This window comes from Gadus morhua, chromosome 5, assembly GCF_902167405.1.
Source record: "Gadus morhua chromosome 5, gadMor3.0, whole genome shotgun sequence".
In the NCBI taxonomy this organism is placed as follows: Eukaryota; Metazoa; Chordata; class Actinopteri; order Gadiformes; family Gadidae; genus Gadus; species Gadus morhua.
This window is the reverse complement of record NC_044052.1, coordinates 3,779,190-3,806,745: the sequence shown is the minus strand read 5'-3', so window position 1 is coordinate 3,806,745 and position 27,556 is coordinate 3,779,190. Positions and strand designations below refer to the sequence as shown.

Sequence of the window (27,556 nt, the reverse complement as noted above, 5' to 3'; positions counted from 1 at the left end):
TTACTTTAATGTAGCCTAGAAGCTACAACGACGACACAGACTTATTAAGTTGTATGATTTTCAGGACGTCAGTTTATTTCTGTTTTTGGCAATAATATCGGTCTTACATTGATAACACACTGAGTGTTGTCATTTGGTCATGTTTCCAGGCACAGGCATCACTCATTGGTCTGCACACTACACTGGAGCAGCCAATCACATCATGCTCCTCGTCATCAGAGACCTACAAAGCTCTTCAAAGCCACACGGTACGTCCCCACATCCTTTTACTGAAGCATAAACACAGGAAGGGCTAAGCAGTCCCCTTCTGAAGTGAAGGGGATGACAGTCCCTCATCAGCATCTTCTTGATTCTCAGGACGTTCTACATGCGTTGGGACTGCCTTGGGTTTAGAGTTAGGGGTGATGGTTGAGATGGTGGGGTTGGTGTTCAGAGCTAGGGGTTCGGGCTGAGAATGAGGTGCTAGGGTTAGGGATCTCTTCGGCCTGCGTGGTAACTCCCCCTCCCCCTCCCGTTGCCCCCCCCCAGGACGTGTGCCAGGGCCTTGAGAAGCTGAAGGCGGCCGTGCTGTCCCTGTCGGCCAGCGCCCGGAGACTCAGCGACAAAGAGGAGGCGGAGAGAGCGGCGGCCGCGCTGCAGGCCAGCTACGACGTCAGCGTACAGCAGGCCAAGGACAAACAGAGCCAGCTGGAGGGGCTGCTGTCGCTCTGGCAGAAGTGAGACACGTGGTGGCACATGGACATGGGCTGGGGTTAAGAGTTAGTCTGGTGGAAGCTACAGTGGTTAGTACTGCTGTCTCACAGCAAGAAGGTCCTGGGTTCGAACCTCAGGGTGTGGGAGGGGGGGGGGGGGGGGGGGGCGGTGGAGTTCACGTGGGTTTCCTCCAGGTGCTCCAGTTTCCACCAGACAGCCATGTGTGGTTAATATTCCTGCCGTTGCCCTTGACCAAGGCACTAGGCAATAGGCATGCTGCTAGTGATGGGTTAATAGCAGATTTCACATTTTGTTTTATACTAATCAGTACTTGTGTAATAAATAATGGTATCTTCTTTGTTGCTGCAGGTATGAGAAGGACCGGTCCAGCTTTGTATCCTGCTTGGAGAGAAGCGAGTCGCTCTCTAACCCAGAGAGCCGCCGATTCTCCACCGACAAAACCAAACTGATCAGCGAGCTGCAGGACTTACAGGTACACCACAAACCCAATGCCAAATAAAACTAAACCAAACTGATCAGCGAGCTGCAGGACCTACAGGTACACCACAAACCCAATGCCAAATAAAACTAAACCAAACTGATCAGCGAGCTGCAGGACCTACAGGTACACCACAAACCCCATACTAAATAAAACTAAACCAAACCGATCAGCGCAGGGTACAGCACACACCCACAAAACCCATACTTCTAGTACTAGTACTATACTACAAGTACTATATTATCCTAATGATAAGATAGTATACTGCTAGTACTAGCACTATACTACTAGTACTATACTATACTGATAATACGATTACTATACAACACTGATACTACTAGTACTATACTATACTGATAATACGATTACTATACAACACTGATACTACTAGTACTATACTATACTATACTATACTGATACTACGTATATCTAGTATACTAAACTGATAATATTAGTGCTATACTAAACCGATAATACTAGCACTATACTAAAACAATACTACTATACTACCTCCCAAACACACCTCCTGGTAACATGTGATGAGACGAGGGATCAGATGTGTTCCCCTCTCCCCTCCACCCCCTCCAGGGTCTGCACTCTGAGCTGCGCTCCCTGGAGGCGTGTCACGCGGGCCTGGTGGCCCTGGCCTCCGCCCTGGGGTCCAGCGCCCCCCAGCAGAGGGCCCAGCTGCTCACTGAAGACCTGGAGACCCTGCACACGAGGTGGAGCGCCCAGAACACCGCCGTGCCCCAGAGGTACGGACCACCTGGGGAAGATCTGCCTCAGGGCGCTGGGGCAGAGGTACTGACCTCCTGGGGCAGAGGTACTGACTCCCAGGGTCAGGGGTACTGACCTCCTGGGGCAGAGGTACTGACCCCCTGGGGCAGAGGTACTGACCCCCAGGGTCAGGGGTACTGACCTCCTGGGTCAGAGGTACTGACCCCCTGAGTCAGAGGTACTGACCTCCTGGGGCAGAGATACTGACCCCCAGGGTCAGAGGTACTGTCCTCCTGGGTCAGTACCTCAGACCTCTGACCCCCAGTGCCCTGCCATGCGGCAGGCACTGGGTCATTCCCGGCTGATTTCTCACATGAACTAGCATTGCAAAAAAAAAGTCTGATAGTATAGTATATTTTAGATTAGGTATTAAAGGTCCCATGGCATCCTACTTTATGGATGCTTTTATATAGTTGTTAGAGGGGCCCTGATACAGTATTTAATACAGTTCAAGAAATTCAGCCTTGGTGCAGAATTACGGCCACAACGAGCCAGTCCCAAAATGAGCTTTCCACAAATGTGCCGTATTTTAGAGGTGGTTCAAGATGGAGGGTGGGGGTGTGGCCCTGAGCAGCTTGCGGCCACGGTACCATGTGCTAGTGTTTACAGTGGATGTATCGCAATGGCTCGGATTCATAATATCATTCGGAGGCACACACAGCTTTTGGCCATGATCTGTAAATATTCTAAAACACTCCGGGTGCTCCGGCGGGAGTCCTGGAGCTCTATATCTAAATAAAATCAAGTTATATATAGATATTAGGGCTGTAACGATACACCAACTCACGATTCGGTTTGTATCACGATTTTTGGCCCACGGTTCGATACATCCCACGATTTTTTTAAATTGAAAAAAAAAAATTAAAACACTTATATAACAATTAACTTAATGTAACATTTAATAGCAAATAATTTGGAACATTGAACAGATTTGAACAGAAAGAATACTATCAAAGTATAGCTAAATTAATAAATAAATAACCAAAGATTGCAGTTGGAGGATGCTTGCAGGTAGGCAAAAACTAGTTTGGTGGTTTAGTCAAATATCCTATTAGCGCTTCTTATTAGGCTATGTAGCTTAAATAATGACATAATCAGGCCATATAGAATGCAACATGTTTAATAGCCTAACTTTCAATAGATGGGGAAAAAACATGAAGGTCATGAACGTCGCAATAACGAGGCATAGCGTTACGAATAGCGTATGTGTGTGCGCGAGAATGGCAGTGTGCGTATGTTTGTGTGTGAGTGACGTCAGCGAGTGAGTGGACGAGCGAGGAGAGCGAGCGGTGGCGTGTGTGTCTGTCTAGTGAAGATAAGAAGCGAACGAGTCCGATAGAATAAAGTACCCGTCCTGTCAATAATCGGTGGCCGCTTTATTCCGACCCATAAGCAGACCAACTGCCGGTCAAATCACACAAAACAATAGAGACAGGGATCACACAGGCATTTTTTTTCGCGCTTGGCCCACTCTGGATAAATGTCGTTCATATCGCATATGAGGACTTCGACGGCTGTGGAGAAGTGCAATCCTCCGTAGCCACGGAGAGCTGTCATCACAGAGAGGGCATCTTGTCGCATACTTACGGCATCGATAAGAGGGGGCGGTGTCAGCAGACTATTATTTGGACAAATTATTAGCATATTTCAATCTGACAATTTGACCGGAGAGTTAGAAAGGGCGTATCGCGCTTCTGCCTTCTCACACCGCGATACAGGTTCGTGGCTTTGAGTGTCGCGATTTCGGTTTCGATACGCGTATCGTTACAGCCCTAATAGATATCTATATATATATGATATTATGAATCTCAAATAGGGTTGGTGGTCACTTTCTATGCGAATTAACAGGAATTTAAGGTAATGAACGGGAATTTATCGGATTATATGGAAATAAACTGGGAATTTTCAAAATTGAAGGTTAAAACCAATAATCTTGACTAAAACCAACAGATGCCATTGAAGTACACTTGAATATCCATGCCATTCCTCAATCACATGCACATAGCACATTGCTTACCGCATGGCTATTGAGACCACTTCCGCTACAGGCACTGGGCATTCCTCCATCACATGTATCGATGATTTCTAGAAGACTGGACCACACTTTTGACTAATTGTATCATTTTGCATGGATTTTTTCTTATATGTATGCTTGGATATGATACAATTCGATAACATTACCCTATATTCCCAGTTAGTACCCCTAAATTTCCATTAATTCCCATAAATTCCCATAATTCCCATAAATTCCCATGGAAAGTTTCAAAGATGGTATATTTCCAAAATATCCCAGCTTAACCAGTTTACTGGAAATTTACCAGAAATTTACCGGAAATTGTCCACCCCTTTGCAACCCTAATCTCAAACGACTGCGTTGGATTCTCCGATGTCTCTGGGGATTGTTGCTGTTTGTGGATTCCTGGTACTTCCACTACGATTCTCGTTGGGAAGTAGGCTACCAGAGATGTCAGAGAACCCGACTCAGTCTGGTCTTTTCACCAAATAGGAGCTTTACGCAAGCTTGCGTTATTGTGTTGTGTATTATGTGCCTTAATACCAACAGCAGGTTAGCAACGATTATCCAAATAACAATAGAAGAAGAAGAAGTGTAAAACACTTGTTTTACAGTGTGTGTATTCACACACACACACATGTGGCGCTCGCACGGTCGTAGCTCATTGGCGGACCAAATTCTCTGGGCGGGCAAAGCAGAGGAAGGGGAGGTAACCTGGCCCCATATTCAAAGACAGAGTAGGATACCTAGTGCTCGTTTTACACCTCACGCCATTTCTAGCCACTGGGGGACGATAGGCAGGCTAGGGGTATTGATATTATTGTTAGAAAACCTCATAAAGTGAAATTGGTTGACATTTTGACAAAATATACAGTAGCTTATATTTCTGTTCAGCTTTACTTTTGCTACTTTAAGCTCTAGTATTAGCATATATTAGCCAGGTTCTAAGTTCAATTTGTTGTTCAAAAGATGAATACTAGTTATTGTCATGGTTAAATAACTCAGTATTTGTTAAAAGGCTAACACTTATTCTCACATCTTTCTGACATTCTTCTCCACCACCAGGACCCAGGAGCTGCAGAGCCACTTGTCGCAGGTGGAGCAGTTCGACCAGGCTCTGGTGAAGTTCTCCCAGTGGGGCGAGAGCATGCTCTCCACCCTCCACTCAGCCTCTCAGATAAACACCACCCACCTGCCACCGGCCGTGACGCAAGTGAAGGTGAGGAGGACAGCGGTGGCGCTGAAGAACAGAATTCAGTTTTGAGGTCATTGCTTTAAGGACCTCAAAAGAGAGACATTATTCCATGGCAGGGCGACCTTTCAGGTGCAGAAAGGAATAGCGCCCTCCTGCCTCGGGTGGTGCAACAAACCAAACACTGCAAGACATTGTGACCATGGAACGGTATACTGAAAGACAGTCTCTCTCTCTCTCTCTCTCTCTCTCTCTCTCTCTCTCTCTCTCTCTCTCTCTCTCTCTCTGTCAGGATAACCGAGCCGCTCTCCAGAAGCAGGCGGTCGTGAAGCAGATCCTGGAGCAGCAGACGGAGTGCCTGTGTCGGGCCTGTGAGCCCGGCGACGCCCAGCTCCTCCACGGCCGACTGGAGAACTGCCTCCTGCCCTACCTGGAGGCCCGGCAGGCGGCCGAGCTCCAGCTGGAGTGCCTGGAGCGGCTGCAGGCCTTCCTGCAGACCCAGGGCACGACGGCGGCGACCCTGCAGGGCCTGAGGCAGACGGTGGAGGGCGCGGGCAGCTGGGACCGCGCCCGCGTGGAGGAGCTGCAGCAGGAGCTGTCGGCCGTTCTGCCCGAGGTGGGCCGGCTGGAGTCCCTGGCGGCCGGCTTGGACAGTGGCCTCTGCAAGGGCCACCTGCACGTGGGCGACGGCCAGGGGGCGCGTACCTCCTGCCGGCGCATGGCCGACGCGCTGAGCGCCGAGGTGGACGCCGTCCGGAGCCTGCTGGGCTCCAAGCAGAGCGAGGCGGACGCCCTGGGCGCCCTGTGGACCTCCTTCAGGCAGCGCAAGGAGCAGCTGCTGAAGACCGTGGAGGACATTGAGGAGAAGGCCGACCACCAGAGCATGAAGGAGCCCAGCCTTCAGGCTCTGCAGCAGAGGTGAGCGGAGCCCCGGGGCCAGTAGGCAATGGCAGCATCGTCACCGTGCTCACGGCCGTTATCGCGTTTCAAAACACATCGTGAGATACAGGCGTGGTTGTTAGCAGCGTATTCACGTTCCCACTAGTATGAGCGGGATGTTGCAGGCTTTGACCACCTCCGCCCCCTCCGCCAGGCTGCGTTTCTTCAACCAGTTGGAGGACGAGCTCCAGTCGCACCAGCACGAGGAGCAGTGGCTGAGGGACAAGGGCCAGCAACTCGCCCAGCGCGACGCAGAGTTCGCAGGGGAGGTGCTGCGGGAGATCGGCCTGTTGAAGTCCACCTGGGAGGACACCAAGAGACTCATCTCAGACAGGTACGGGGAGACTGGGGAGATTTAAAGCAGCCTTTTCCTCTATTTTAGCGACATCACAAGTGGGCTTGTCCAGCTAGATGTGTGCTGGATAGATCAGTCTACCAGCCTAACCAGTGGACTGTAGCAAACGTTGCTGATCTATCATTCATACATCTAGTTGGATACGCCCACTTACACCTTGAAACAGTCTTTATAGTTTACCATCTTTACAAACATAACCAAACCGTTTAACCATTCAGCCAGTAAACTGCTCCTGGTGAATAAACAACAGTAACACTGTTTTTCTGACAGGCAGGAGCAGTGTGGGGTCCTGGTGGAACTGATGAGAGAGTACCAGGGTCTGAAGACCTCCATCACTGGCATCGTGGACAGCACAGAAGCTGTGGTGGATATCAGCTCTGCTCTCAAGGACCACGAAGAAACCAAGAGATCCCTATCCAAGGTTGGTCCAACTACCATCATTAGCAATCACTCACCCATTATCCAAGGTCAGTCACATCATGGAAATGCAATGTTCATGCAGGCTGCAGTTTTGGCATCTTTCTCAATGAGTGAGGAAGATGTCGCCCAGGTTGGCTGCAGACATTTAGGATCGAACCCAGACGAGTGAAACACTTTTAGCACTACTGAGTATGAATATTTGCACCCAGAGATTTGGTTCCATTTAGTAAAGCTGTCAAGCTTTCTAAACACCTCCTCCTGCTGCAGACACTTCTTATCTTCAATCTCCATCCTTATAAATCAATGAGTTGTCTGTGTGTCTTCCCTTCTCTTCCCATGTCCTGGTGCAGCATGAGGGGGTGAAGACCAACATGTCTGGTAAGCAGCAGGAGCTGGACCTCTTCTCCAGCCGGGGGAAGCAGCTGCTCAGCGAGCTGAGGATGATCCCGGAGTGCGACGCGCAGGTCATGAAGAAGGATGTGGAGACGCTGGTGGATCAGTGGCTGGATGTGAGTGGGATCCTATACAGTATTGGTGAAAGTCTGCTTTATCACTGAGAGAGGCTTTCACACAATGAGAAAAGAAACCTTGACACATGACACATAAGAGAGCTCTCCCTAAACGCGTTGAGTTACGAATTAAGGCTAGACTGCCAAAATGAAAAAGGGCGAAAAGGTAATAAATGTGATCCATCATACCGAATGGTGAGTCATACAGTGTCTTTTCCATATGTATGCAAAATATACATTATAGGTTCACTTAATGCTGTGCTGCCAGTTTAAACAACAGATGAAGTGTCTTACTCTGGGACTCCACGACTGCAGGTGTCGGAGAGAGTGGACGACAACATCGACCGCCTCAGCAAGAGTTTGGCGGTGTGGGAGGAAGTGCGCAGGATCAGTGACGACATCGAGAGCTGGGCCAGCAGCTGTGCCTTAGAGCTGAGTGAAAGTCTGAACAACCTCAACGACAGCCACAAGATGTCCGGCAGGCTCGCTGTGGTAGAGGTATGGCCACCGTCTTCCATCGCAGAGCAGAGCAAATCGTATTGACAGTCGAATAAAAACCAACTAACTTAAGAGAGATTCTTGGTCTCGTGATAGCTCTACAGTTTAGGAAGCCTACTCTCTGTACTGAAAGTTAACTTGGTGGCTCAAGGGTGTGACAATAATCCAGGTTTCTTTCTTTGCCAGTAAACGTACACTTTGGGAGAAAAGCAGAGGACAAAGACCATTTGGATGACATCTTCTTCTTCTAGTCTTGGTATATGTCTGGGAAATTATGACCCATAGCCACTGTGTATATTTACAGAAAGAAATTGTGGAGAAAGAGCAGAGACTGAATACCCTTCTGGAGAACGTAGAAGAACTGAAGCAACACAGCGGAGGCCAAGAAACTCCCGCTAAACTACAGGTATAAAATTCCCCATTTCTAAGGCCCAACTACGAGTATACTTGGTGTAGGCCAGCATATTTAAATGTTGCTTTCTTTGTGCCAGGCGCTTGAAGCAGACTTGCAGATGAAGATCAGCAATGTCCACAAGCTGTGTGAGCAGGCGAGGGGGAACCTGAAGGACTTCAGCTCCCAGAGGAAACAGCTAGAGGACTACATTTCCCAGATGTCAGACTGGCTGAAGAGTATGGAAGAGTCCCTGATTTCAACAACCACGGGGTCAGATCCTGAGGATATCTACAGTGTCAAGGTGCAGCCCTATTGCTATTAAGGGGATGGCTCAGCAGGTAGCGCTGTAGGATGGTTCTAAACTTAAGGGTTCGTTGGTTCAACTTTCAGCTTTTCTGACAGAAAGTGTAATCTCCAGATGAGCCAGTTGACAATGTTGGGAAAGTTCACTTTCTACATGAGCTAGTTCAAAGTTCAGTTCACAAATTTTAAAATGAACTAGTTCAGTTCAATTAATTTTGAATTAAGTTCATAGTTATTTTTTTCAATATGTTGCTGCAAGCTATTATTTTTCAAAATGCCACAGCCCATATAGAACCACAGATAGCAATTATTTTATCAGTTTTAACACTGAAACTATGGGTCTGATTTCATCTTCATATCCAATTTTGAATCCTTATCCAACCAGGGTTTACATTAGCATTCCCCCATTGTTGCTTTAACACTTTGTTGCCGTCCATTTAGTCCACACTATAGCATCTTCAGCTTCAGCTTTCAACCCTTCAAAAGGCAAAGGGCCATAAGCCTGCGCCAAACCTGTATTTCCAATGAGTAGAGTGTTAATATGTTATCATTTATCAATTACATTGTCTACTCAATAATGCATATCTTCAGGACCTTACACAATGATATTTAAAAAGTCAGAGAAACCAGTGTTTGAGTTCAAAGCATATTCCCCAATTATAGGATCTCCAGAAAGAGCTCCTGAACCAGCAGGGTAGCATCGATGCTACCAGGGAGAGCCTCAACAACCTGTGCAGAAAGTACCCCTCTGAAGAGCTGGCTGGCCTGGGATCAGCCCTCACCGACCTGATCAAGAGCTATGAGGCCATCAACCAGCTTTCAGCCAGGACGCTGGTGGGGATGCAGCACTGTCTGCAGCAACACTTCAATGGTGAGATACCTCAACCTGATTCAGTCTGTGGAGATACCTCAACCTGATTCAGTCTGTGGTGACCCCTCAACCTGATTCAGTCTGTGGTGACCCCTCAACCTGATTCAGTCTGTGGTGACCCCTCAACCTGATTCAGTCTGTGGTGACCCCTCAACCTGATTCAGTCTGTGGAGACACCTCAACCTGATTCAGTCTGTGGTGACCCCTCAACCTGATTCAGTCTGTGGTGACCCCTCAACCTGATTCAGTCTGTGGAGACACCTCAACCTGATTCAGTCTGTGGAGACACCTCAACGTGGTTTAGTCTGTGGAGATACCTGGCCTTTGGGACTATATACATAAATGCCTCTCTCTCTCTCTCTCTCTCTCTCTCTCTCTCTCTCTCTCTCTCTCTCTCTCTCTCTCTCTCTATCTATCTATCTATCTATCTATCTATCTATCTATCTATCTATCTATCTATCTATCTATCTATCTATCTATCTATATATCTATCTATCTATCTATCTATCTATCTATCTCTCTATCTCTCTATCACTCTCTCATCAGACCTTGTCCAGGAGTTTCATCGATGGCTCTCTGAACAGAGAGAGATCGTGAAAGAATGCTCAGACCGATCAGGGGACACCTGTGTCGTTGATCGCAAACTCCAGAAGATCAAGGTACCGGTATTCAGTCCCCTTTGAGTGGGACCAAACGCAAACATCGCTAGCTAGTCTATTCAGACAAAACTGAAGGGAGCGCCAACCGGCCGCCAGGCCAAGAGCGACATGCGACTTTAGGCACAGACTAAAGTCAAGTCGGCTCAGCACATGAGGTAGAGCGGGTTGACCGGTAACTGGAAGGTTGCTAGTTTGATTCCCTACTCCTCCTAGAGTGTCGAAGGGTCCTTGAGCGAGACACCTCGGGCTGACTGCTCCCGACGAGCTGGCTGTCGCCTTGCATGGTTGACTATGCTGTCGGTGTGACAAAGTGTTTGCTAACCGTTGTAAGTCGCTTTGGATAGAGCCGTCTGTTAGATGCCCTAAATGTAAATGTAATGTAACGACACACTGCACAAAGGATTCTGCTTAAGGGGTATGTCCCTGTTCTTGTCCAGGGAGCGATGGAGCGCGTGGAGGAGGGAGAGGTGCGTCTCACGCAGGTCTGTGAGGAAGGGGAGAAGCTGCTCCTCCACCTCCCAAAGGCCAGCGCCGGCCAGGTCCAGCAGAACCTCTCCTCCATCCAGCAGGACTGGGACAGCTTTGTGGAGCAGTGTCGGCAGAACCAGCAGATCCTGGAGGACAGCGCCTCCCTCATGAAGGGGTAGGCCATCCACTCGCTGTTAACACCTACACTATCGTTCAACAGTTTTCAGCTGTGCTAACATAATTGCACAAGGGTTTTCTAATCATCAGTTAGCCTTTTAACACGATCAGCTAGTTAGAGCCTTTAGAACACAAGAGTGATGGTTGCTGGAAATGGGCCTCTGTACACCTACGTAGGTATTCCATGAAAAATCTGCCGTTTCAAGCCAGAATAGTCATTTACAACATTAACAATGTCTAGACTGTATTTCTGATTCATTTAATGTTGTCTTCATTGAAAAAACATTTCTAAGTGACCCCAAACTATTGAACGGTAGTTACGCAGTTAGTTAGTGCCATATTCCCATGTAGGTAAGTAGGTTGGTAGTTAGATCTTTAATCTAGACATAGAGAGATAGTTACCTGTGTAGTAAACTAGGTATAGGAAGGTAGGTTGGTCGGTAACTACCTATATAGGTAACAACCTAGGTATACTACCTTTGTTAGTATACCTTGCTAGGTCGATTGAGTGAGTGACATGTTGGTTCTTTGTTTCTTTTTACAATTCTAGGGTTAGCTATTTGCATAGTGATATTGTTAAGTTTGCTGCAAATTTTCTGTAAAGTTCTGTCCGGTCAATAAGTGACAGATGATGCTCATGATTTCAGGGCTGGCAGTACATCTCACAACTCTTGTTTTTAAGATTGAGAGGACCCTTTCTAAAGCCTCTCCCCGTGCTCCCAGGTTCGAGGGCCGGCTGAAGAAGCTGCGCTGGTGGCTGGAGCACATGGAGAAGAGGATGACCACTGACCTGTCTGAGGCCCAGCAGCAGCGAGGCCCGGAGAAGGCCATGCTGGAGCAGGTGGAGGAGTATCAGCAAGAGGTGCTCAAAGAGAGGTACGCACAAAGGCAATCATCAGCTTCCCTTCCATCATCAAAGCACACTACTTCCCCTCTTTTTCTCCCGTTTCTTGGGGTCCGGATAGCGCAGTGGACCCCAAGCTGGAAGTTACCTTGGGTAGTTTGCTCCGGATAAAAGCATTTGGATTTTGCATGCCACCCTCCCAGGGACTCGTTCGAGCGCTTGTGCCAGGAGGCGCAGGCCCTGAACGAGGGCGGGCGCGGCGACGGCAGTGAGACGCGGGTGTCGGCCCAGCTGCAGTCCCAGCAGCAGGCGCTGCTGCGGCGCGCCCGCGAACGGCTACGCAGCTGCCAGCTCACCCTGCAGGAGCAGCAGGCCTTCCAGGACACCCTGCAGAGCACCTGGTCCTGGCTCAATGGGGCCCAGGAGCGCCTGGCCTCGCTCGATAGCACCGTGGGCAACAAGGAGACGCTGGAGAAGAGGCTGGGGCTCGTACAGGTTAGTGGAACAAACCCTTTGCAGTTTGTCTCGTTGTGATCTTGGGATATCATTAGTGATAATTAGTATAATATCATACCGCACACGCTTTAAGGGAAACCAAACACTCAAATAGTTCCATCTCAGACATAACCCTATTCCTAATCAATTAGGCTGCATAGCTCAGGAGATAAAGTAGGCCTACACACAACCATCTAAAGTGCTGCATCCCTACAGCAAACAACAACCAAAACAAAAGCCTAACGAAATCTTCCACCGCACGTAGGGCCTTACCGCGCGGTTTACAAACGAGTCGTCCACCCGTGAAGCGGTTCTGATGTGGTGTGCATGATCTGGTAAAGAAAGGTCAAGAAGCCTCGTATGAATCCAGTGTGCTCGGTTCTCCGTCAGGATATCCTGCTGATGAAGGGCGAGGGGGAGGTGAAGCTGAACATGACCGTGGGGAAGGGGGAGCAGGTCCTGAAGCACAACAGTCCGGAGGGCCAGGAGGCCATCCGCTCCCAGCTGCAGCGGCTCAAGGACTCCTGGGCCAACATGCTGATGACCTCCATGAGCTGCCACAGGTGAGGAGACACAAGCCTCTGCTGGGCCCCGCTGGAACTGACCCTCTTATCCAACGGCTTCTGAGCTCTTTCAATATTGACTGATTGGCGTTGTAGGCAAGGCAAGGCAACTTCATTTATAAAGCCCTTTTCTTACACGAGGCAGACCCAAAAGGCTTCACATAGAAACATTGTCATACAATAAAAATTAAATCATAGATAAGTAAAAGAAAACATAGACAGAGTTACAAAATTAGCAAAATATATAGAAAATAAAGGCAACAATTTTTTTAGAAAGTGCAATGTATTTAAGAACAGATCATGTATCTCTCTGGTATCAGATCAACATTGCTATGCTGATGCATGTCATCAGCATAGCAATGATGGTCGATATTGTTATTTTGCAAGATTTGCCCTAGTGAGAGCATGTAGATGTTGAATAAAGAGGGTCCTAAGATCGATCCTTGTGGGACTCCACATGTCACGTTGGTTAATTCTGATACAAAGTCTCCAATGGAAACAAAGCAGTTCCTATTTTGTAGGTAGGACCTGGTCCTATCCAGGTGATTCAACCTGTGAGAACAGCCACCTGCCAAGTCAAAAACTCCTTAAGCCATTGCAGTCAGCATTGTCATTCCCTCTGGCTCAATCCACTTAGTTGTCCTTCAAAGGCAAAAAATACCCCAAAAGAGAGGTGCACTGTCCAACTATCCAAAATGTTGCATGATCATTTATCATCATTTTGACCACCTTTTCTAAACTACTTTTGCAATTTTTGGCTAATTTTTACAAGTGCGGAAACGGACAGGTAACAAAAACTTAAACCTTTGCGGACATGTTCAAATGCAATGAGAATGCAATGAAACAGACAGGGAAATCCAAAAATAGGTTGATTTCGTTGATCTTTGATTTCCCATTGTGTTTCGTCCCGCCCCCCTCAGCCGCCTGGAATGGACAGTGGCCCAGTGGAGCTGCTACCAGGAGAGCCGGAGCCAGCTGCAGCAGTGGCTGGAGACGGTGGAGCAGGAGGTGAGCATGAACCTGCCCCAGCAGCCCGGGCTGAAGGAGAAGGCCTCCCTGCTGGAGCGCCTGCGGGCCGTGCAGGCCGACGTGGAGGCCCACGCGGGGGTGCTGTCGCGCCTCACCGAGAAGGCAGTGGAGCTGCACGAGAAGACCGCCGACCAGATGTTCGGACCGGAGCAGAGGGCAGAGCTCAACGTCCACTTTGCCGACCTCTCCGCCGTGGTCAAGGTGGGAAAACAAAGAGGGCTGGTAGGGGTTAAATAGTATGTGGTATATTTGACGTACATGGTTCGTCCTAGGTCAACCTCACTGTCCAAGAACGACGAAGTAAACAAAGTGCTAGTTTACTAGCAGTTTTTTCAGTGACCTAGCATTTAAATAATTACAGTGAAGTACAGGGCACTGTATACACAGTACAAGTCTAATGGAACCCTGAAGAAGGAAACAAATAAACAAAGACGAACAAATGCCTGCTACTATGTTACACTAAACTCGTATCTTTCCAAAATCTTGGCGTTCTGCTAAATCCCCCCAAAATAACAACCGTCTTCCTGCCCTCACTCAAAGGGCAAAGTGCACTCCATGGAGGGTATTGTGTCCGAGCACGAGCAGTACCTGGACGCTGTCCGGGACTTCAACGACTGGCTCATCTCGGCCAAGGAGGAGCTTCAGCGCTGGTCAGACCTGTCTGGAGACACCACTTCAATAAGGAGAAAGCTGTCCAAGGTGCAGGTACGGATCAACGCCTGCTGGGGAGTGACCGGGCCAGTGGGTCTAACTGGGTGGACCCGGTCAACAGGTAGACCCGGTCATGTGGTAAGTGGTCGTCCACTACCGCGTCTCTGGGAGTCCTGAGGAGTCCTCGAGCAAAGACGCCAAACTCGAAAGCGGAAACCTGCACCGAATTGAATTCCGTGTACATTTTCTCTATACCAATTTCAATGATTCTGATTCTGACTCAATGAGCTAGTCGACGTCTTGTATCCCCGCTACCACTGCCGCCGATGTGCGGCTTAGTGGCTTGACGTCTACAGCTGCTTGAACCAGAGGTTCAGGGCACAGGGCTGCAGCTAATCCCGTTCCGGACCTCCTCCATGCAGGAGCTGCTGGACTCAAAGCAGCGGGGCAGGGAGAGGCTGAGCCGGGTTCAGCGCAGTGGCGCGGCGGCCCGGGACCACACCGGCTCCGGGGGCTTCGAGGCCGTGGAGCGCGAGGAGGCGGCCCTGCTGTCGTCGTGGGAACAGTGGGAGCGCGGCGCCCTGCAGACCAGGGCTGGCCTGGAGACCTCCCTCTCCCAGATCGCCAGCTCCGAGCAGGAGTTCAGCGTTCTGTCATCTCGGCTGGGGCAGGACCTGCACGACTTCGGTGCCCAGCTCCATGACTGCCGCCTCAGGCTGGCCCAGTGCGAGGGAAAACACAGTGGGGAGGAGTGTGTCAAGGCCTGGCAGCTGGCAAAGGTCTGTTTCAGATTTTCTGCATTTAAGCAGGCCCGCTTCGGGCATAGGACCAGTTGTTCCTATGTGTTCCTAAGTTATCACAGGAAGGAAGGTACTGGTATAGCTCGATCTATACCAGTACCTTCTCGTCAGATCCTTATGAATCCTAAATACATTTGCCAGGATTCATCGGACCTCTCTGACATCCTCTGTCTTGTCCTTGAGTGGTTGAACTCGATCTTTAACAGCCTTTGACAAGTCATCCTATAAATGTATGCACTATAGCGTATATAGCCTGAGTCTGAATTTATGAAGGATGGGCGTTCGAAATATGAATGCAGAGACAGGATGGAGTGTATGTGGTCATTGATCTCCAGGTATTGATCCTCATTTCCGTCACTCCCAGGCCACGCTGGCGGACCTGGTGAAAGCTGAGCCTACGTCAGAGAGTTTGAAAACTCAGCTCAATGACCTATGCCGGTTCTCCAGAGACCTGGGCAAGCTGTCAGAGAAAGTGTCTTCCCTCATTAAAGAATACAACAGGTAGGCCAAATAAACCAGGGAACCCCAATGCGACCGGTAGGCCCAATACAACTGGAAGCACTATGAGAATTATCAGGTTTACCCAATATAACCAAGAATGAAAACAATCTGGAGCAAACCAGCAAATAGTCACTGATCACACACTTCACCGGCAATTGAAACACAAATTTGGTGAAATGATGTTATTCATGCATCCATTATTCGTTAAGCCCCTTTGGGGATTAACCATGTGATTTCTAGCCAGCCACTGATGCCGACACGCCCGATTGTATTTCTTAAAGACGCCATGGCATGGCTTTTTGTTCCAGTCTCAGCCTCCAGGCCTCCAGAGGGTGCCAGAGTAAGGAGAAGCTGCTGGACCAGGGCTTCCGCTCGGCCTTCAGAGAGTTCCAGCAGTGGCTGGTCAACGCCAAGATCAACACTGCCAAGTGCTTCGACGTGCCGCAGAACCTCAGTGAGGCGTCCTCCAGCCTCCAGAAGATCCAGGTAAATGGAAACATACCTGATTCTATGAAAAAAAATTGTGCAATGTGTGTTGATCTTTCAGTCGATTAAAATGCTGATTCAAAAGACTAATTTTATGATTATGATTTTATGGTGTTCTGATTGACAGTGTACATATGAACTGTACTTGACCCCAGTGTGTGCTCCCTGTTCCCCAGGAGTTCCTCGGTGAAAGGGAGAAGAGCCAGAGCAAGGTGAATGGTGTGCTGGTGAGCAGCGAGCTGTTCACCAGCGTGGCGGCAAAGGACAGGGTGGAGGGCGTGCGGGCCAAGACCAACAGCGCCCGGGACGACTGGAAGAACCTCATGTCCAACCTGCACAGCAGAGAGACGAGCCTACAGGTGAACCACTGAAAAGCATCTCTCCTCCAATGAAGATTGATCTGCTTCATAACCAATCAGTTGTTATTGATATCCTTCATAACCATTCAGATATTACTGATCCTCTTCATAACCAATCAGATGTTGCTCTCCTCAGAACCTAGTATGTCAGATGAAGGACTTTGAGACGAGTGCCGAACCACTCCAGGGTTGGCTGAATGTAACAGAGCAGGCGGTGCAGGAGAGCAGCACACGTCTCCATGATCTCGGAGCCAAGAAGCAGGAGCTCCATAAACTGCAGGTAATGTATCCAAGCAGGTCATTGATTCTGGTAGTGGACCTTCACCCCACTCCACCCCGAGAGCCCGGTTCACCCCTCACGACCGCCTTTAACCAGCTCTCCATTTCAACTTCCAACAGCTTTAGAACAGTTTAGAACCTCCACAATGATAGCCGAGGCTGTTTTCTGTAGCAGACACTAACTAACTAACTTTCTTTTTAAGCATTCCTGCCATTATGTTTGTCATATCTGCTGAGCAGTCAAAGCTCTCTCTACTCTTTAATGTCCAGTGTTTAGCAATGTCTGCAAAAAGAAAAGCCTTGCGCCATGCTCTGACCACCATCTTGCATCTCAGAGTGCTTGGTTCAACTTGCCTTTGCAGGCCATTTCTCTCTTCGTTCACATGTTGCACACTGCTAACCCTCCAATGCTTGTCAACATGTTTAACTGTCCCTGGTGTTTCTTGTCTCTTGTTCCTTCTTGCTTGCATGCCTCCCCGTTAACATGCTTGTGCTCTTCCAGTCCGTGCTGGAGGACTTAGCCTCTCAGGATGTGCACCTGAGCAGACTCAGGGAGAAGGCCCAGCTGCTGTGGGACGAACATGCTGCCGGCAAGGGCTTTATGCACCATGTGTCTCAGCTCTCCGCCCAGTACCTAGCTTTAACCAACCTCACCAAGGTACGGTATCGCCCGGCGCCCCTGTCTCGCCTACGGCCCATGTTCGCTAAGTCTTCTTGTCTTGTGTGCCTACTTGTCTCTTGCTCCCTCTCTGTCTTCATCTCTGTTGTTTTTAAAGATCAGAAGTAGGATTTCTAAGCTAGGAACACATGGCCGAAGTCTATTGAGCACTCAGGTTAACCTTAAAACATCCACTGCACTGACTGATGACTTGTGTGAATGCACACGGTGTATGTGGCGCCGCCAGTTAATTCACAAAGATAATAAACAACTTTGACTTGCATATCCAGTTGCACAGAAAATAAAAAGAAATATTGCAATGTGTCAAGAATGTACCTACCATGCTCCCTTATTTGTCTGTTAGTCTGTTAAAGCTGAACTTGTTACTGGACAAAAAAATGTTTTTCGACACCCAAACTCTGCCCTGTGGATCTCCTCTGGAAGAGCGATCGCGTGACAGGAGACAGCAGAGCTACAGTCAGCCTGAACGGAGCTCTTCCCTCTGCATCGTTATTTAACCTCAAAAGACAGAGCAAGAAGCAAGATGATAATATCGAAAGATCCTTTTTTATCAATTGTACATTTTACAGAGGATATTCCAGCAGATAATGTTCCTGACTGAACATATCCAATACTATAAAACAGTACATCCGAAATACTAGGTTGTCTTGATTTGTCTGGAAAGCAAAACTTCTGGGACGATCACTTCTGTTCCGCGGTTCTTGCAGGAGAAGGCTTCAAGAATTGACAGGATAGTCACCGAACACCAGATGTTTGCCCAGGGGCTCAAAGAGCTGCAAAACTGGGTGACCGACACTAGCCACATGCTGCAGACCTACTGTGCACCCACCGCAGACAAAAACGTCCTTGACAGCAGGATGATCAAACTGGAGGTAATGAGTAATTGTCAGTGGTGTGGAGGGAAACATTTGGGGATACGCTGTTGGGTAAACCCTCCATGATCATTAATGCTGCACTTCTAACATCCATGGTTCCCAGGCCTTGCTCTCTGCACGACAAGAGAAGGAGATCCAGCTGAAAATGCTGACCACCAGGGGAGAGTCTGTCCAGAGGAACACGTCGACGGAGGGGGTTCCAGTGGTGCAGAAGAACATACAGGACCTCAAGGACTCCTGGGATGCGCTGCTCTCTGCCTCCATTCAGTGCAAAAGGTTTCTTCAATTTTTTATGTTGCAATCTTAAGGCCGAAAATGTGAGATTCTTAAGTTTGATCTTACTTTTCCAGGGTTAAGAATTAACATCCATTGGGATAACATGAAGTTGCATATGATGCCGTGGCCTCCTCATGCTACCTCTTTGTCCTCTTCCTAAGCAAGTCGTTTGATTATCTCTGCAGTCAACTGGAGGGATCCCTGTCTCAGTGGACAAGCTACCAGGAGGACGTCCAACAGTTCGTGGCCTGGATCGAGCAAGTGGAAGAGAGCCTGGAGTCTGGGACTAAACCCTGCTCGGAGATGAGAGACAAAAGTGCCAATCTGGGCAAAGCCAAGGTAAAGAAAAGCACGTACTTAAGTATCTATTTTCTTCTTCAGAGTACCTTCTTAATTAGATGTACTGTATATACTGGAAAAGTATCTTCCTCTTCATCAAATATACGCTTTAGTCCCCTTCTTAAAACTATATTCATCAAATGTAAATACTTTCTTCGATCTTCGAAATGATATTCATCAAATGTATAGAACATCCACATCTACTTAGAATGATATTGGTCTTCTTAAAAATGAGCACTTAGTCCCACTTCCGTACATTTTTTTTCTCAAACTGTCGCACTTCAGAGAATTATGCTGAGGGCAGAGTCACCATTCAACAATATCTCCCCAACAGACCAGAGAGTTACTTGCTGAACGTATTCACATTACTTACAATTATAACCCAAGACCTGTTTCCTATGATCATTCCTAGCTGCTCCACGAGGAAGTGCTCAGCCACAGTGCCTTGCTGGACACCATCAGCCTGAAAAGTGCCAAGATGGCCGAACACTACGTCTCACAGCTGGAGCTGCAGGACCTGCAGGAGCGCTACAACGCTGTCAGAGAGAACGCCATGGTAACATAAGAAGCAGATATTACTTACTTTTGCTTAATAAGGCTAATGGGTAACTGTGGCCAACAATCTATAGTTGGGAGTTGGTGTTTCTTAGTGTGCAAGCAAATCTTTAGGCACGTCAAGAGTCTGGCATTGTACCATTATTGCCAGAGCCAGAGGACTTCCTTTAAAATTTCCAAAGGCTTTCAAAACGCATTTGTAGCTCAGGGTTGGCTCATTTAGTTTATGCGTTGCCGCTGACGAGGTGCTCTCCCCCCCAGATGGCGGTCGGTACGGCGGAGGAGCTGGTGATGTCCCACCACGAGTACCAGCGGGCCCTCCAGGTGTTCGAGGACTGGCTGGAGGAGGAGCAGGAGAAGCTGAGCTGCTACACCCAGCTGGAGGGAGACGTGGACACGCTGGAGGAGACGCTCCAGAAGCTGCAGGTCTCGAATGAATAACTTTGGTTTCCCCTACAGTTTGTTCTTCTTTTTCATTTTCTTCTTTTTCTAAAGAATATATATATATTTTTGCATTGTCAAGGAAAATAAACTGTAGATATCAAAAAACGTATTGAATGTTCATCAAAAGCATACGATGTCTTGCTCCATGAATATCTTCTTCCTTATGAAATAATATTTTTTATCCTCTCCTATTCCATTATACTTAAAATTAAAATCGACATACTCATTCAGCCTCTTCAAAGTTGCCAAATTGACTTTCTCTTCATATATAAGAAGAGAAAGTCTCTCTATATAACTAATAGTCCTTTGCAAGTTATTGGTGATGAATTTGTGGTAGCTGTTATGTTTATCATTCATCCTCTTCTTCTAAAATGATGATATTCTGCACCTTGTAGTTATTTTTCTGTTAATAATTGCCTTTCCGATGATATTGTGTCCATTACGACATTATTTGATAATTGTTATGAAAGCTAAAGTCGACCCTCTGCTGCTGAATACAGGAACTGCAGCTGCACTGCACAGAGGGCCAGGCCCTGCTCAACAACCTCCTTGTGTGCCGGGAGCTGGTCACCCCGTGGGGGCTGCCCCAGATGGAGGAGCGAGCCCTGGAGATGGCCCAGCAGGAGTGGCGGCTGTACCAGGGCCGACTGGGGGACACCAGGGCCCAGCTCAACAGCGCCCTAGCAAAGCTGCGGCAGATGGAGCAGAAGTTCCAGCGACTGGACAGCTGGCTGAGGGGTATGGAGACCAAAGGACAGCTGCGTGGCCATCGAAGGTCCGACCGCACCACCAAGGACGCTCAGCTGGAGCTGATTAAGGTTTGTTGAATCATTGATCCAGAAGAACCCAGAAGTACAGCAGTGCTCGTTATGCTGCCGTAGTCGAACACCTGTAGGAGGCAAATTGCTGCTGCAGTCAAAATCCTGTGGTAGTCAGAATGATGGCTTGTTTAAATGCTGCAATAGTCGTAATGCTGCAGTATTCATAATGATGCAACAGCTAATAATAATTGATTGAATTTATATAGCGCTTTTATAGACACTCAAAGAAGCTTTACAGTGAAGGGGGGGGACCTCACTCACCAGTGTGTAGCACCCACTTGGGTGATGCACGGCAGCCAATGATGTCATTGTTGAACTCAGGCTGTAGTCAAAATGTTGAAATGCTGCCGTACTCAAAGTGCTGCTGCACTGTAAATGCTGCCATAGTTTAAATAGGATGCTGTAGTCAAAATTAGGCTGTATTCAAAGTAAGGTTGTAGTCTAAATGAGGCCGTACTCGAAATGATGCCTTTGTTGAAATGGTCAAAATCAGTCCGTTGTAGAATTGATGCCTTGGTCAAAATGATGCCTTTATAGAAATGCATTCATAATTCATATTATCGTGTTGAGTAAATGCTTTAGTAATGGAAATGCTGATGAGTCGAAATGCTACCTAAGTGGAAATGAAGCCTTTGTCAAAATGCTGCTGTTGTCAAAATGAGGTAAATAAAAATATGGCATTGTAGAAATTATGTAATAGTAGAAATTATGCCATGGTCGAAATGCTGCCATAGTTGAAAGAATGCTGTTGTTGTACTGATGCTTAGGGTTGAAATGCTGCCTTACTCAAAATTAGGCGGTAGCCAAATGCTACCTCAGTCTAAATCTTGCCATAGTCAAACTGTTGCTGTTGCCATAATTAGGTTGTTGTCCAAATGATCCTGTCGTCGAAATCTGTCTGTTGGCGATATGATGGTGTTGTGGATAAGCCGCTGTCGTATAAATGCTGCCGTTGTTGCAATGCTGCGGTAGTTGAAAGAATGCCATTGTTCTAGTGATGCTGTGGTCTAAATTATGCCTTAGTCAAATAGTTACTGTAGTGAAAAGGAGGTTAACCAAAAGCTCCTTTGGTCAAAATCAGGCCATTGTCGAAATCAGGCCATAGACAAATTGATGTGCATCCATAGTCAATATTATTGCCTTGTAGATAAGCTGTTGTTGTGTAAATGCTCCCGTCATAGAAATTCTGCCTCAATTGAAATTCTGCTGGAGTCTAAATAAAGTATGCCGTAGTTGTACTGATGCTGAGGTCCAAATGCTGCCTTACTCAAAATTAGGCCGTGGTCGTAAAGTTGAAATGCTGCTGTTGTTGAAATGCTGCCGTAGTTGAAAAGATGCTGTTGTTCTACTTGCTGATGTTGAAATGCTGCCTTGCTCGAAATTAGGCCGTGGTCGAAATTATGCAGTTCTCAAAATGAGGTTGTTGTCCAAATGTTCCTGTGGTGGAGATCAGGCCATCGTAGAAATGATGCCTAGTCAAAATGATGCCTTCAAAGAAGTGCTTCCATAGTCTATTGCGTTGTGGATAAGCTTCTGTATATGGTCCCGTAATGTAAATGCTTCCTTGGTCGAAATGCTGCCATAGTGGAAATTAAGCCTTTGTCAAAATGCTGCTGTCTTCAAAATGAGGTGAACGTCATTGTATAAATAAAATTATCCCATCGTAGAAATGCTGCCATGCTGTGGTATATATTAGGGCCCGACCGATTATTTTCAGAGAAAAATTACGATTACGATTTAATCGGCCGATTAAAAAAAAAAAAAAAAAAAAAAGCATATAAAACGTAGTTTTTGATACCTTAAATATACTTTAAACACTTTTGACGAATATGTGAATTGAATGCAGAACTTTTGAGTTTTGAGTTTTAGAATACATTTACAGTCAAAAATGAGTGTAATGTAAAATGTAAAATAAATAACTAACTCCCAATGTGCTGCGCTCGTGAGCAGTGACTAACACGTGCGTGCTGAGCAGTATGGTCTCACCGTTAGAGTCTACAGTATAACAAATTAACATGGCCTGGGACCTAAAGAAAAACAGGCACAACATGCTCAAACAACGCGTCTTGTGTACATTGGTGAGGTGAGCGCGCAGCTGCCTGAGCGAGCGTGCTTTCATGTTGTACGGTAAAATTCAATCTCCTCTTTTTTACTCAAGCTAAAGTTGTTAGTTAGCAAGGCGAGTAGGAGCGCAATCTGCAGGATACTAAGCGCAATAACATTTAAAAAAAAAATATATATATATTTTCAAAAAGGCTATAATCGGCCGATTAAATCAGCAGGCCGATGAATCGGTCGGGCCCTAGTATATATACTGCTGGAGTTGAAATACTGCCATAGTGGTACTGAGGCAGTAGTCTAAATGCTGCTATGATCGAAATGCTGCCATAGTAGAAATGATGCCATAGTAGAAATGCTACCGTAGTTGAAACAATGATGTTGTTGTACTGATGCTCAGGTCGAAATGCTGCCGTACTCAAAATTAGACTTTGGTCAAAATGATGCTGTAGTCAAAAGGTTGCGCTAGTCAAAATGAGGAGATGTCCAATTGATCCTGTGGTCGAAATTAGTTTGTAGTCGATATGATGATGTTTGTGACAAGCCACTGTCGTAGAAATGTAGAAATGCTGCAGTCAAAATGATGCTGTAGTATATTATCTTGAATTGAGTGTGGATATCGAGATAACGGCCATGAAGGCTTTGTAAGGGTGCAGAGTGTCAGCCTATAACAATGCAATGTGTCCCCTACTAATAGACTAATGTTATTGTGCATTCTTTCTGGGTTCAGAGCTGGCAGGAAGAGGTGCTTGTCTACCAGGAGGAGATGGAGGGCCTCAGTATTCTGGCCCAGCAGGTTCTGGATGAAACCCACATCACTAGTCGGATCAGCACCAGAGCCACCCAGATCACAGCCCGATACCATGCACTGCTTCTGCACTTACTGGTACAGTAACTATAACGACCGAAAACACTGAGCTTTGTCCCACATGCAGACACCCACTTGTGTGCGTTGTCGCATAGAGTAAATGTTTACCAGTTTACTAGTACAAATGCCATGTTGCCAGATTTGATAGACCTGAGTAAACTGAATCTATTAGGAATTTTAGGACGGCTTACAAAAAGCTTAATAAATACAGCAACATTTGTTAAAACCCGATCGCAGAACAGGGGGTATTAAGATGAGGTTCTGTAAAAAGAGGGCAAGAACGCATTGGATCCTCTGTCCTTTTGTCCTGTAGGAGACCATCAAGCAGCTCCAAGAGGAGGTGTCTTGCATTGAGGATGCCCAGGGTGTCTTGGGCACCTTCTCTGATTGGCTGAGCATGTCCCAGAACAGTTTCAGCACCGTGGCCAGCTGCATCGATGTGGTGGACCGCGTAGCCATGGAGAGAAAAATGAAGAAACTTGAGGTACACCCTTGCAGCCATCTTGGCTCAGATGTGCCCTTTTCCCTATGCATCTTGATGCTGATATCTTTGCACAAATTGATATTGTGCTCTGCATTCACATTGTTCAAAAGCATCATTAAAATGTCACAAAATACCCCAAAATCCAAGTGCAGAAATGGAGATTGTGACTGGACCCTGTGCCCTGGATGTCAATACTGCAGTTTCCGAATGTGGTATCCCAGTAGCCTCATTCTGGAAAATAACATATCTGCTCTCTCAGGCTCTGCAAGGTGACTTGGAGCAGGGACACAACTTCCTGAAGACCTTGCGGGAGAAGACCGACCGAGCCCTGGACTACCTGGAGGAGCGGGAGGCCGGCCAGCTCCGGGAGGAGGTGGACGGCCGCCTCGGTCAGCTGGAGGAGCTGACGGTGGCCCTGCGCGCCCAACACAGCTCCCTGGAGAAGTGCATCTCCCTTTCCAAAGACTTCCTCGACAAGTACAAGGCCCAGTCGCACTGGGTCACCGACACCCAGAACCTCCTGGGCTCCGCCGTTGAGCCCAAGGCCGAGCTGTACCAGAAGAAGGCGCAGCTGGCCAAGTACAAGGTAGCTTAGCTGATGCTGTGCTTAGCAATTGTTTAGGTAGCTTAGCTCATGCTGTACTTAGCTATGGTTTAGGTAGCTAAGCTCATGAGCATTACGCTTAGCTATTGTTTAGGTAGCTTAGCTCAAGCTGTGCTTAGCTATTGATAAGGTAGCCAAGCTAATGAGTAGGTAGTTTAGCTATTGATAAGGTAGCTAATCTCATGAGCATCAAGCTTTGCTATTGTTTAGGTAGCTTAGCTCATGCTGTGTTAGCTATTGATAAGGTAGCTAAGCTTATGAGCATTAAGCTTAGCTATTGTTTAGGTAGCTTAGCTCATGCTGTGCTTAGCTATTGATAAGATATCCAAGCTAATAAGTAGGTAGCTTAGCTATTGATAAGGTAGCTAAGATCAAGAGTATTAAGCTCATCTATTGTTTAGGTAGCTTCGCTCATTCTGTGCTTAGCTATTGATAAGATCGCTAAGCTCATTAGCATTAAGCTTAGCTATTGTTTTGGTAGCTTAGCTCATGTTGTGCTTAGCTATTGATAAGGTAGCTTAGCTAATTAGTAGATTGCTTAGATATTATTTAGGAAGCTTAGCTAATGCTGTGCTCAGCTTTTGATAAGGCAGCTAAGCTAGTGAGTAGGTAGCCTAGCCCTTAGAGACTAAATGCACATGCACACATTATCTAATGCCTCCATCCATGTTTTAAATGTGTGCTTGTTCATAGACTGTCCAGCAGACGGTCCAGTCCCACGAGTCTGCAGTGAGATCAGTGGTTGAGAAGGGAGAGGCATTGCTGGAAACTGTCCCGGACCCGACTGTCCGAGACAACATGAAGAGGCTACAGGCAGACTACAAGGACCTCTGCACAGCTGCAAAGGTAGGCTGCAAGCCCTGGCAATCTTTGCATACAAAACAGTATAGTAGGCCTTCGGTGTTAACCTTATGAAATAAGTGACACTTGTTTGCTCCCTTCCCCGGCCGCTAGGTTTTCAGAAGGACACTGAACCAGTAAACATGATCATAGCGAATGAGGATGTTTAGCATGTCCTGAAAAGCGGCAATGTTTACCTTCTGCCAACGCGTATCCACAGTTCTATGATCCGTGAACATACCTTCGTTGGCTAGGACTTCCATCGTCGTCCAAATGCCCGTTAATAGACAAAGTTACAGAGTAGTCAAAACCACCCATAGAGGAGAGCCCTATGCATTTGTCTTCCACCGAATGCTTGTGAGCAGGAGGCAAACATCAACAAACGGGTTTACTAAAAGAACCTGGGTGGTGCCCTCCCCCCCTCCCCTAGTTTATAGAACACAGCACCACACTCCCATTAGGTAACCCACAATGCATTTCCACAAGAGTTGTACACCCTTACAGATATAGATACTGAAGACATCAATGGATAATTACAAAAAGTAGCCAACACTGATTCATCTCAACCCTCCTAACCAAAAAACCAAAACTGTCATTTTTATTTGACAATACCACTTACCTTCTAGATCCAGTGTAGTCCCTTACCTTCTTGCTTGCCTTCAGTCACTCGCCCTGTGGGATGTGTATGAGGCTGTGCTGATTCACTGACTTGATCTCCAACTCAGAGCCAGGTGCTGAGCCTGGTGGAGTGGGTGAAGGAGCACGAGGACTACAACAGCGAGCTCCAAGAGGCAGACAAATGGCTCCTGCAGATGTCCAGCCGGCTGGTGACGTCGGACTCCATGCAGACCAGCAGCATGGAGATGGCCACCCAGCAACTGGCTCGCCATAAGGTCTGCCTCCCCACAGAGTCCTGAGATAATATAGATCAGGAAATAAAGTTATATAACAAAAACTGTTGGAATCTAATATTACAAAAGAAAACAAAAATGGATCCAAAAGTTGTGATAGTAGCTGTTGCCTGTAATAGGCCTTACTGACCCGGATATCAATGGACCAAACGGGATACCATTAAGAACCGCCTGACTTAACAACTTTCCAAATCTCCCCCTTCTTTCACCTGGCGTTCCCAGGCGATCATGGAGGACATCGCAGGCTTTGAGGAGCGCCTGGGCAGCCTGAAGCAGAAGGGCGAGGGCCTGGTTGCCAGCTGCACGGAGCACGTCCAGGCCAAGATCAGCCAGCAGGTCCAGGCACAGCAGCAGGGAACCAGAGACAGCTACTCTGCCATCTGCAACACGGCCCAGCGGGTGAGAGCCAGACCTGGGTTTGTGGTGGGGTCGGAGTAGATCAAACTCACACACACACATGGTGCATCCTAACCCTTACTGAAGCCTTCTGCAGTAGACCAGGCTCACACCTACTATACATTTCAGCTGATTGCCTACCGAATGACCTTACAAGCGACTATAGGCACTGTGACATCATCAGAGTGCTGTAGGGTTTTAAGGACCAGACGCTGACCTGCTTAATGCAGCTACACCGATGCAACCCATTTTCAGGCCCTCCTTTCTCAGCTTGTCGGTCCGCAGTGTTACCAAAGCTTGGCTCGGGATCTCAACTATCACCAGCCCTTTTCAAGCCCCCCTTACACGCATTCTCCTCTTGTGTTTTGTGTCCTACCTCTGTCTTTAACCATGGGTTGTTGATCCGCAGGTCTACCAGAGCCTGGACCGTGAGCTCCAGAAGCATGTGAGCCACCAGGACACCCTGCAGCAGAGCCAGACGTGGCTGTCTGCTGTGCAAGAGGAGCTCCAGCTCCACCAGCACCAGCCGCCATCTGGTCTTCAGGAAGCCCTCAAGCAGGTGCGTTCTGCCGGACGACCCCAGTGCCCTGAGACGCAGGCTTTCAGAGCGGCCACATGGCATCACGATGGA

At 47.6% G+C, this 27,556-nt stretch overlaps 1 protein-coding gene across 5 annotated transcripts in view; it reads left to right on the top strand.

Annotated features, from left to right (window-relative positions):
- syne1b (spectrin repeat containing, nuclear envelope 1b) overlaps window positions 1-27,556 on the top strand; it is a 135,130-nt gene that overhangs the window by 41,599 nt on the left and 65,975 nt on the right. For 4 of the 5 annotated variants that reach the window (XM_030357043.1, XM_030357044.1, XM_030357042.1 and 1 more), the window contains exons 33-71: window positions 150-248; window positions 529-716; window positions 1,063-1,186; window positions 1,781-1,947; window positions 5,049-5,202; window positions 5,468-6,093; window positions 6,269-6,448; window positions 6,740-6,890; window positions 7,240-7,398; window positions 7,714-7,896; window positions 8,201-8,302; window positions 8,388-8,591; window positions 9,257-9,464; window positions 10,011-10,123; window positions 10,561-10,766; window positions 11,492-11,644; window positions 11,816-12,107; window positions 12,498-12,670; window positions 13,591-13,900; window positions 14,240-14,404; window positions 14,773-15,129; window positions 15,515-15,651; window positions 15,960-16,137; window positions 16,314-16,496; window positions 16,633-16,776; window positions 17,278-17,433; window positions 18,162-18,326; window positions 18,433-18,605; window positions 18,791-18,944; window positions 19,357-19,500; window positions 19,761-19,925; window positions 20,444-20,761; window positions 23,553-23,708; window positions 24,004-24,174; window positions 24,434-24,760; window positions 25,472-25,624; window positions 26,344-26,511; window positions 26,752-26,928; window positions 27,335-27,484. In XM_030357043.1, coding sequence (XP_030212903.1) covers window positions 150-248; window positions 529-716; window positions 1,063-1,186; window positions 1,781-1,947; window positions 5,049-5,202; window positions 5,468-6,093; window positions 6,269-6,448; window positions 6,740-6,890; window positions 7,240-7,398; window positions 7,714-7,896; window positions 8,201-8,302; window positions 8,388-8,591; window positions 9,257-9,464; window positions 10,011-10,123; window positions 10,561-10,766; window positions 11,492-11,644; window positions 11,816-12,107; window positions 12,498-12,670; window positions 13,591-13,900; window positions 14,240-14,404; window positions 14,773-15,129; window positions 15,515-15,651; window positions 15,960-16,137; window positions 16,314-16,496; window positions 16,633-16,776; window positions 17,278-17,433; window positions 18,162-18,326; window positions 18,433-18,605; window positions 18,791-18,944; window positions 19,357-19,500; window positions 19,761-19,925; window positions 20,444-20,761; window positions 23,553-23,708; window positions 24,004-24,174; window positions 24,434-24,760; window positions 25,472-25,624; window positions 26,344-26,511; window positions 26,752-26,928; window positions 27,335-27,484 — 7,533 coding nt within the window. The remainder of the gene's footprint in view (window positions 1-149; window positions 249-528; window positions 717-1,062; window positions 1,187-1,780; window positions 1,948-5,048; window positions 5,203-5,467; window positions 6,094-6,268; window positions 6,449-6,739; window positions 6,891-7,239; window positions 7,399-7,713; window positions 7,897-8,200; window positions 8,303-8,387; window positions 8,592-9,256; window positions 9,465-10,010; window positions 10,124-10,560; window positions 10,767-11,491; window positions 11,645-11,815; window positions 12,108-12,497; window positions 12,671-13,590; window positions 13,901-14,239; window positions 14,405-14,772; window positions 15,130-15,514; window positions 15,652-15,959; window positions 16,138-16,313; window positions 16,497-16,632; window positions 16,777-17,277; window positions 17,434-18,161; window positions 18,327-18,432; window positions 18,606-18,790; window positions 18,945-19,356; window positions 19,501-19,760; window positions 19,926-20,443; window positions 20,762-23,552; window positions 23,709-24,003; window positions 24,175-24,433; window positions 24,761-25,471; window positions 25,625-26,343; window positions 26,512-26,751; window positions 26,929-27,334; window positions 27,485-27,556) is intronic. The other variant, XM_030357045.1, reaches the window with a different exon arrangement.